This window comes from Miscanthus floridulus, chromosome 14 (genome assembly GCF_019320115.1).
Source record: "Miscanthus floridulus cultivar M001 chromosome 14, ASM1932011v1, whole genome shotgun sequence".
NCBI lineage: Eukaryota > Viridiplantae > Streptophyta > Magnoliopsida > Poales > Poaceae > Miscanthus > Miscanthus floridulus.
The window spans coordinates 2,800,186-2,811,057 of NC_089593.1; the positions used below are offsets into that span (position 1 = coordinate 2,800,186).

General features: G+C 42.7%; 1 protein-coding gene across 1 annotated transcript; it reads left to right on the top strand.

Moving 5' to 3' along the window:
* Nucleotides 1-5,538: 5,538 nt before the first annotated feature.
* LOC136505442 (uncharacterized) lies at nucleotides 5,539-9,167 on the top strand. Its single transcript, XM_066500594.1, has 8 exons — nucleotides 5,539-5,653; nucleotides 7,225-7,343; nucleotides 7,446-7,498; nucleotides 7,770-7,829; nucleotides 7,916-8,116; nucleotides 8,190-8,300; nucleotides 8,381-8,566; nucleotides 8,737-9,167. Exons 2-6 carry the CDS (start codon nucleotides 7,325-7,327, stop codon nucleotides 8,202-8,204), a joined length of 348 nt encoding a protein of 115 aa, XP_066356691.1. The 5' UTR covers nucleotides 5,539-5,653; nucleotides 7,225-7,324; the 3' UTR covers nucleotides 8,205-8,300; nucleotides 8,381-8,566; nucleotides 8,737-9,167.
* The last annotated feature ends 1,705 nt before the right edge of the window (nucleotides 9,168-10,872 follow it).

The following is a 10,872-nucleotide window of genomic DNA, read 5'->3' on the forward strand; positions in this document are numbered from 1 at the left end:
CGAACAAATCATCCCCAACCACCTCAAAGGAGGGGATTGGGAGGGCCTCCAGGACAGAAGCAGATACAAACTGTCACAGAAGGGGCACAAGGTGCCGGTTTCCGACTATAATGAAAAAGCAATTTAGTTATTTAGGAAAAGAGCAAAAAAACAAGCACAAGAAAATTTACAGCAGAAGACTTACGGTCGAGTGATCAAGGGGACCTCATCCTTAGTCTCCACCTCGCTCAAGACAACAGACCGGCCTTCTATCAAGACAACAAAAGCTGGGATCAGTAAAACAAAGCAAACCAAAAGACAGAGGCAAAAAACAACACAGGAGAAAGCACAAGCTCACCTACGAGAACATTACCTGTTGAGGCAATCTAACGAATTGAACGTTGCCTCTTGGGTAAATATGCTTAGCAGCAACCTCTGACTTCTGCTTCCTGGATGACAAGATATATTGAGCAATTTGAGATCAGGAACATACTCAAACGTAGAGTGGTGACCTTCAAACCAAGCCAGTAATCAACCTGGCAGAAGAAGAACCCCGGCCCGGCAGCAGCAACTACCATAGGACCAGCAACAGCATCATCATCTTCATCTCCTTCTTCGGCGGGCTCTTCAACAACAGCCCCGCCACCACCAGCAACAGCTATCTCAAGCTTAAAAGCCCGACCAAAACCCTGCAAGAGAAGAAGAAAGAAGTCAAAAACAGAATACAAATTACAAAAACCCAAAAGAACTCGGAGGAGATTACCACTTACCTCAGGAGGAGGATGAGCAGCATCATACTCTTCAACACGAGCAGGCATCACAGAGACCCCACCCGAATACGCCCCAGGCGTTCAAGAATGACCTCCTTAGGCAACTCGACATCAGGAACAAGTCGGGAAGGATCTGAGGGCCCAGTATATTCAAAGCCGTAATGCACCCTCTGCATAAGAGGTTGCACCCGGCGACGCAAGAAACTGGCAACTATACAATTGCCACTTAAGCTTGCCTATTTAAGCACTGCAACTCGAGCGAGTATAGCTTCAGAGCAGCACGCTCAGCAGAAGAGATTTTATCTTTCCAAATAGAGAGGGAACGGGAAGAATAGAAAGATCATGAGAAAAGGAAAGAGCAGGTTTGAAATATAAAACCACTTCTCCGCCAATTCTTGATAGAATCAGAAAGGGTAGAGAAGGGAAAGAACTCCCTGAGGGTGGGATTGGATAAGGCAACAGCCGAGAAAAGGAGTATTATTTCCGTCTGACAAACGCACACGAAAAAAATGACGAAAAAGAAGAAGATTTGGAGGAATTCCAACGAAAACTTCGCAAAAATGCACGAAGGTAGAAAGAAAAAGAACCCCGTTAGGGGTAAGATGATGGATTTGAATCCCATAGGATCCAAGAAACTCAAGCAAGAAATCGGATGGGGGATAACAGAGCCCCGCCCGCACAAAAGGAACAAAAAGAACAGATTGATTCGGAGTGGGAGAAGGGACATCGTGCTCACCAGGACTAGAGAAATTAGAGAGACATTTCTCCTGAAGAAGGCCATGAGCAACAAGCAGATCCAACTCCGCCTCCGAAGTCGACGGCTTGGGGAGTTGTCTCTGCATTTTCCGCATCGCAACAAATTCGGTGTTCTCGATCACCTTGAGCGACGCCTCCTCGTCGACAGATTTGCCCTTATTCTTGCTCTTGTTCTTCGCCACCATCTCAAAAAACACAAAGACAAGATTTAGACGGAAATAGCAGGAGATCGAAGGCACAACGGAGCTAGGGTTTTGGCTGAGATTGGGGAATTTTTTACCACAAAGGCAAGTTAAGCCAACAGTAACAGAGCAGTTATCTTTATACAAGAAAAATACGCGGCCCACGAGGCCCAAAATCACGTGGATTGCCCGAAGAGGTCCTTCAAAGTTACCATTCCACAATTACCGTGCACACAAAACGAAAAGGCAACGGTCCGTTCAGACTATAACGGATACATGACGAATTAACACATTCACAAGGAGGCAACCAGGAAAGAAGGATGCAACAAGTTAGTCATGACAATACACCACAGTTCAAACATACAAAAGAGCTCGGCCACATCAATAAACAACTCGGTCATAGAGCAGAAAGGAATTTTTTTTTTCATTTCATCAAAGGTACATTGAGATTACAACAGAATACAAGATCTGATGAATTCGACGAAGAAAGCAAAGGAAATCATTCAGCACGAGGTTGCAACCCTCGAACCAAGATTCGATATTACTAGGTAGGATAAAACAACTCGAACGTACTTTTTCTCCAAAGGAAGGGCGCACATCCAAGATTGCTATAGGTGACAGAGAAGGCACCCACAAGTCATCCAAGATTGACAACGACAACCACGTCAATATGGAAGAACCCGGCACCATCTCTCAACACGTGCTGATCTGTATTGGACTGAACCTAAATGGCACAGCAGAAGACTGAATAATGACTGATCTACAATGGACTATCGAAGAACAAGCCGGAACACGCGCCAATCATCACTGTAAGAAGAACAAAAAAGAAAGGGCAGGCACTAGAAGATGAGGCAACACAACATGCATCACTCACATCACAAGACCTACACCATTTACTAGCAGAAGAAAACATAAGAAAGAGAACAGGCCCGGGGCTCGTCGAGCTCCCAAACTATAATATCCATGACTACAAAAAGAAGAAGAAGAAACTACACAGCAGGGTATCAGCAACAGGCCATATTTATAGCACAACTCAGATGCACATATGCTAGACTCATGGAAGAAAAAAGAACTCCAAAAGGACAACCATGTGAACCACTGCAGAGCCAGGACTTCAGTAAAAAATTAGATGTGACTAGACCATCACGAAGGAACAGTACATACCCAGAACAACCACAGTACAAGATAAAGCATATCCAAGAGAATATTCCACAGCAGCAATACAACCCATGAAGACACATTGAATTCTCCAACAACCAGAATGACAGCAGCAATAAGCAGCCGAACAAACAACTCAGAGACGTGTGAAGGATCACATACAAAATTACAGTGTCAAAGGATTACAGTTGAAAAAGAACTCGGACAGAGAAAAATTATAAATCTCATTGATCGAAGACAAATACAAAGGTTACAGACGACCAAACAGGACCGGATAAACTCAGACATAAGATAGAGACAAGATTCTTAAATATTGCAACAAGGAACCTAGTGGCGGTAGCAGCGGCAGCTCAGACGTAGAAGAACAGATAGAGCAGCATGATCATTACCAACCAAGCATAAGCCCGGGGGCTGCTCAACCTCACACACCAGCATATCTACGAATGAAGAAAGAATTAAAGAAGAATTTTCCTACTCAAGGCAGAACCACAACCAACAAAGAAGGTATTTATAGCAAACCAGAGGTAAACAAGGCTAAAGATCACAAGAAAGAGAGAGGAAAAGAACAAAAGAGCAAAGCAACAAAGGTGAATAGTGCCCAAAAGTAAGATTCCTGACAAAAAGTAAAAGAAGATGCTCACTCATGGCTATACAAGACCCATCCGTGACCAGCAAAAGACAAAGATCAAAGGAGTACAAATCAAGACCCTTCTTCTGGCTTCTTTTCAACAGAAAAGAACCCGGAGAAGGCTCGGGGGCTGCAATTACCTACCACAGAAAAACATATTTTCAAATTTTTTGACCCTCCAGCTTTTTGTACAAAAAACAGAAGGCTCAGGGGCTACACTCAATGAGTGCAATTTTTGCAAAATTGCACTCGCTGCACTCAAAGGAAAAAGAACCTGGAGGACATCAAGCAAAAGTGCACATCAGCCAAAAGAAGAATCAAAGAAGACCATCTCAAGATTTCACTTCAAGAAGGACCCGGATCAAGACTACAACAACTCGGCCCTTGAAGCTCAATCATGAAATGCTCGGGAGCTTGTCGATGGGGAACCCTACGGGCCCCCATAGACCATACTGCAGGGAGGTAGGCCTTGGTAACAAGGCCTACAGCCCAATCGCCAAGAAGAACGCGGAGCAAAGCAACGTGCAAAACCGAAACTCCAACGCAAACTATACAAGGAAAGACGCCCGAAGCGTAGTTTAGGACTCTGACCTTGTATCCGAATAGGACACAAACAACGTCTCTCAGCGCCTGGACTATAAAGGGCTGGTGAGGGTACCCATTGTAAGAGGAGAACGCATACCCGATACTCAAAGCAATACAACGCAAATAGGCTAGCGCCAAAACTGGACGTAAGGTTATTACTCGACCAAGTCGAGGGCATGAACCAGTATAAATCGTGAGTCTCTTTGTGTAACCGCCGAATTCTGCTATTCGTCGAAGCCCGAACAACTGTCCCGGATACCCCCGTGGCAGGCTATCGGTGGTAAAACATCGACAAAAACATATACGGCAAAAAAACCACCGCCCCAAATCCGATCCAAAATAAAAACACAAATATGGCAAAAAATCGTTATGGCAAAAAAACGTTTCCAAAAAAGAAGCATATACGACATTTTTTTTTTCAAAAACAAACTCTTGCACATCGAAAATCATATACGACAAAAAACCCATTTCCGAAACAAACTCTTCCACATTCAAAATCATATAAAGAACAGATTATAGGCCGATGAAATAAATCAGGCACATATTTAAACAGAGGACGCACATATTCATACATAGGTAATCTTTGCTGACATTGACAAAACATATCAATAAACTCTCCTGACGCAAAAAAGTCAATCTCCTAAAAATCAAATAAAATAGTTTTAATAAGATATAAGAAGTTTAACTAAAGTAAACATATGCAGATAACAATTCACTTAAATTCGACTTAGATAGATGTGGTGAACACAGGTGCTGCACTATAAAATGGAATTAATCGATTTCAAGTGATCATGTAAAGATCACTATTCATCCTTCACCCGACACGCGTTTGTGTTCTACCCGGCTCTGATATAAAGACCAAATCTATGTGTCCGCGTTCGATATGAAGTCTTCAAAGCTCACGCGTTTGTGTCCTACCCAATTCTAACACAAAGACAAAATCTATGTGTCCGCATCCAGTACAAAAGTCCTCATAGCTCACAAGTTCACATCCAAATACTAAGGTTCACTCAAAAAATTTTGGACACCGTGCAACGCACGGGCATTTATCTGGTAGTGAAAAAAGAGAGCAAGTTAGACAAAACGATTTGCTCTTTAATATTAACAGAGAAGAGATTTATGTGAAATAAAATATTATCAAAACCAACCAGAACACGGATTTAAAAATACCAATAACGAAAGTTACCCTAAGCTAGTGATAGAAAAGGGAAAAAATATTCTCCAGTGGATCTAAAAAATATATAAATATAATGATAGTGACAAGTTATGATAATTAAAACAGTTCGAAGCAAAAATTAAAACAGAAAAAAGAGAAAAAAAATCATAGCAAAAGGAAAAAATGAACCGGAGAAAGAAGGTGCCAGTTTCATGGGCCGCTTGCTCCCTTCCTCTAATAAAGGAATTCCTCTAATAAACGAGCGTAGTTATGCTTGTGCATCTGGAAAAAAGAGAAATCGGCCCAATAGCGTGCGGAGAAGCAAGCTGCAAACAACCCCCGAGAATGAGCTGCGGGCGCGAGTGCGCGACAACTACGGCGACCGCCGCCGTCATACCTCTAACTGCCCTTTTCCTGCAACGAGAACCCACCACATCAGGTATGCCCGCCCCTTCTCTTCCTTCGCTGCTGTGAAAAATTGAGCGCCGGAACCATAACTTGAGCTATTTTGGCTATTTGTATTCGGATCTGATCTAATCACAAGTGTATACATGTATTATGGCCACTTCGATTTTTTTATCGGTGTGACCAATGTCTTTATTGGGTCCGCTCATCCTCAAATTTTTTTTGTTCCGCTAGTTTTTGGACTCGATTCGATCAAATGGTAGCGGCATGGATGATGCTGACGGTGATGCTGGCCGCGGCGCAGGTGGCGTTGGCCACGTCGGTGGTGGCGCCACCGCGCCAGCGTTCCTTTGGGCTCGCAAGAACTACGGGTGGGGCTTGATTTAGAGATCTTGAGCTAGATAAGATGCTATTGAAGCGTTTCAGCTGCTCTGCTTGTAAGTATAAATTATCATGAATCGGTATAACTAGCTCCTTTGTTAAAGTCGCTGTTTTCTCCATCTGGCATCTGTGCTAGAGACCACCTTATTGGGAGGAAGCAACTGTTTAGCAGAGATTGATTTGCACAAGACCACATTGCATCTGATTTTTACATTTAGTTTTGGAAAATTATGTCCATCCTACACAACAACAACAACATAGCCTTCCATCCTACACAATCATTTAAAAATCAAGATTGAGACTTTTTTTTTTGAAGTAAAAGGCAGGAGCGCTACCGTTCAATTAAGTAAGGAAAAGAGATTTATGTACACATGACACCCACTGTGCCAAACAAACTGGTCCTAGGACCAAAGAGTTACACGCCTGTCACTGCTAGTTCTCCTCCCAGCCATGGCCAATGCCCTATGTCTCTGCACTATGTCCTCGTTGGTCATGGAGGCCACCTGTTACACCGTCTTGTGTACATTTTCGAAGATCCTCCTATTCCTCTCCTTCCACAAGTTCCATGCAATGTAAATAAGTAAATAACAACCCCATTGAAGCGCCTGCGTTCAAGATTGAGACTTTATGCCTAGGGAAAACAGATTCGATGTCCTTTCTCAAAAGTTGAATGACGAACGACAAGCCTTTATTTTTTATGTTGCACAGTACACATTGGGGATACTATATCTTGTGCCTAAAAATACTTTGTGCCCTTATTTTGGTACTTAAGCATGAACTGGTGTTAGTTTTGGCTCTTACTTCTTTATATGGGCCACCTTTAGCCTCTAAATTGCAATGGGGATTGAAGCTGTGAGTTCAATTTAACAAAATAGTGTTTAGTTCTAAGCAGTTCCGGGTTTCTTTTATCAGAGAATTTTGCATCAACACAGTGCCTAGGTTCATGTCACGCATGCCTAGTTTCTAATGCATCCAATGGGTGCAATACTGTTCTTATACTGTGATGTCCATAATCAGCCTTTCTCAATGATTTGAGTTAGTTGCTTGCTTACTAGCAATGTTACCTTGCTCAACTTTGATGTTTCATCAGTTCACTTAGCTTCTACTTGAACCAAACTTGCTAGCTCATCTAAAATATTTCTTGTACCTTCAAATGATTATTATAGCAAGCACATGTTAGCTCACTACTCTAGAATTTACCTTCCATTGACCTTTATCATCCAGATTCCATTCTGATGACACTAAAGAAGTGGTCCACTATCAGACAGTGTTGTTAAAGGGTTTAGCTAAATCTATTCTTGAGGAAGGTGGCTGGTCAAACTTGATGGTAATTATCCCCACAGGTGAAATTTAAGCTCTCATGCAACTTCTTCTAAATTATCAGCTGTTGCATGTTAAATCAGTTCCTTGAATCCTGATGTCGTGATTTTATTATTAGTGTTCAGGGGAGGATGCTCAGAAGAATGTTGATGTTGCAATGATTTTTCTTGGCTCAAAGGTACTTATTTTATACCTATCTATATTTTACTGGCTTGAAACTACCTTGTGCAAGTAAAGTTGAATTAAATATTTTTTTTGAATTGAAGCAGTGCCTGTGCATAGATTCAAAAAATCCAAAAGTCGATATTTCTGATAAATATTGTCTGTTGATTCCACGAAGCCATAAAACTAACAAATTCTCCACCCTTTAATCTATATATGGTGAGGTTATTACTAAGACAGTCATGGCTTCCGTTTTCACTGGCCATTGACTTGTTTTTCCCCCTTAGCATTCGTCAGACATATCTAAAGATACACAAGTTGATCCAGCTTTAGCAGACACACTGAAAGTAACCGTTGGCACTCTTATTTCCCTCAGTTATTGTTTAACTGAAGCATCGAATTTCTAATTGCTTATAATCATTATGCCCATCAGGTCTCCTTCAAAAGCTCAGAGTTTTCCATCGCATACCCCTATGTTTCCACATCAGATAATGAGAAATTGAAAAATTCATTGCTGTTCAGCTTTGCTGAGAATTGTAACAATGGCTTTGAAAGAAATCGTATCTCCTACACAGACACGTACACTGTAACTGGTCAAGATCTGAATAAACATCATGGCATGGATTCTATCCATGTAAGTTATTATATAATTTTTCAGTTCTTCTATGCTATATCTGCTTCGTATATTGACAGCATTTACATTCAAGGATTCAAGGACTTAGTGACGCCACGGATGAGAAACAACCCAAGTGGACAGAGCGATCTAATTGTCTTCTGCAGTGGTGGTTTCAAGGATTTACACCCTGCAAAAACAGAAGGTTGGGATAGGACTTCTTACATTGTTCTTCCACTTTCAACTATACAGCTGAAAGTTAATTTCGTACTAATGTCACTGCAGGAGAGTTGCTTTCTGACCTGATTGCCATGCTGAAGAAGTCTGGAGCTAAATATACCATTCTTTATGCCTCTCAACCATCTGGTTTACTGGAAAGCCCTTCCAACCTGCCATTAGGCAGGTATCTTGCAGAGAAGAACAATATGGAGAGTGCCTAGACAAATAACTCTTCTGGAGGGAACTTTTGTTGTAAGTTGTTACCTGTACTCTGTTTCATTCGTGGTTAGCTCTATTATGAAATGTAGGCTCATGTGTGAGACGATACTTCACAAATCAATATACCTTGTATCCTTGCAATATTGTCTCACACCTTTTTTTTTTGCGAGGAATATTGTCTCACACCTGTCTACTATGTTCAGGGAATAGTGCTTCTTATCATCTTGATATCAGGACTCATGTGTATGATGGGAATTGATACTCCATCAAGGTTTGAAGCTCCCCAGGAATCTTGATTCATTTCCATGCAGATCAGACTGATAGCTTGATGAGGCAAGGATTATGAATGCCAATATTTGTTGGTCTGTGCTGTGAATATAGTTAGCTTCCTATTCAAAGTGCCTTGTGTATTTCACATTACATACCCCTACGAAGATCTAGCTGAGCTTTTGAACGCATTTGCATAAAGCTTGTGTTGTAACAGATCAAGCATGGCTCCCGGTCTTTTCTGTGAATAACCTGCAATTCAGGTAACAAATAAGATGGCACTGTGGATCAACAAAATGAAATCTTGTTACTGTACTTAAACATCTGTCACGTGCTCACGCCTATTTACATCTTGTGTCCCAATTGAAACTGTAAATTATTGCTCTCTGTTGCCAAGATGTACAGTGTGACAGACTGCAATACATTGATCCTCTGGATGTGAAACACAATGGCTAATTGATGATATCCTTGGTCCTTACGGCAGATTAACATGTTTCAGGATCGTGTGTTAGTCTAATGAAGCAACATGATTTGTTCTCAATTCTAATGGGGTTTCAATTTAAGCCTAAATTGAGAGGCCTCTCAGTGTACATTTTAGGTTTCTTTGTTGGCCAAAATCGATCCTCAATTCCTCTTTACCAGTGCTACAATTTGCATTATTATCTATGTAACAGGTATCTAGAATATACTCACGTAGAACATGCAAATAGATCGATCTTCCCATGCTGCTAGTGGAAGATCTAGCGGAAGGGCTAGGGTATCTTTATGTCCATTAAAACTAAGGGGAAGATAGGGGAGGAGAATGTGAAAGCAAAAGGGCTAGTTTGGATGGATGGATGGTGGTGGTGGGTAATAAACCTAGTGGAAAGGGAAGCCCTGGAGGGATTTTAGAGGCATTTTATTTCCTTGGGTAGAAATTCCCATCCCCCAGCTACTGTCTCGGAATGTCACAAAACTTCTAAAAAAATCAAGAAAAGTTATAAAAAGGGTGTCCTTCCTCCTCACGCCTCCTCCTCGTCCTCGCCCCCGCCACCTCCTCGCCCTCACGCCTCCTCATCGCCCTTGTCCTTGCACCCCACTCCCACTTGCCTCGCCGGCAACCGCGCCTTCCTCCTCGTCCTTGCTCCCGCCGTTGCCCACCGCCTTGCCGTGGCGCGCTAGGGTTTCGTCGGGGTGTTCGCGGAGCTCCGGCGAAACCCTAGCGCGCCCGCGGCGGCCGTTTTATTCCCCTCCCCCCTCCTTTTTCCATGGCGAGCTCCGGCCGTGGAGCTCCCCCGCCTCCGACCTGTCCCGACCGCTTCCACTGTAGCAAGGTCCCCTAAACCGCCTTGCCGCTATCCCCACCTCCTGGACGGCCTTCCTCCCCCAAACCCCCTTCTATGCTCGTCGGAGATGGAGAATAAGAGAGGGAGAGCACGGGAGCGGGAGATGCTGGAACCCTAACGCCGGCGTGGTCTCTGTCTGCGTCCTTGCCGCTGTCTTCTTCCTGTCCGGCTGGGCGCAGGCGTGGGTGCGTCAACAGACAGGTAAACAAAATATCAGACGCCTGCGTTTGGGTAAATCTGTATAAAAATAGGAAGCTTATGATCTGTGCATCCATAATGCTAAGATGCGATTAGTTAATAGCTAGCATGCATGATATATGCCTACAGAATTAAAAAGAAACATTTTTTGCAAAACAAAAAGGATCAATAAGCTACATCACTTACCAACTCACATCCATCACATTGCACGGTACATATATTTTTTTCTAGATAGAAATTTAGATAACACAATCAATGAGACAATAGCACCAAGTTGTAGATGATATACAAATGTTACGACAACAGGTTACATCTAGCTGGATACAATGGGGTAAGCCGCAAGTAAATAACTAAGTATTAAGCTTCTACTTAGCTACAAAACCTATTATATATGGCAAATGCTACTTTTTGGGCGTGCGCCCGCAGACCCGAATGCCTGCACACCCCGACGCAATTATCCCCTAGGCCATGAATGACGCGCTGGGCTAGCACTTGTTTAGGAAACTAAATTGTTAGGATTAGGAGGAGATGGTGACACCTAGGCTGATG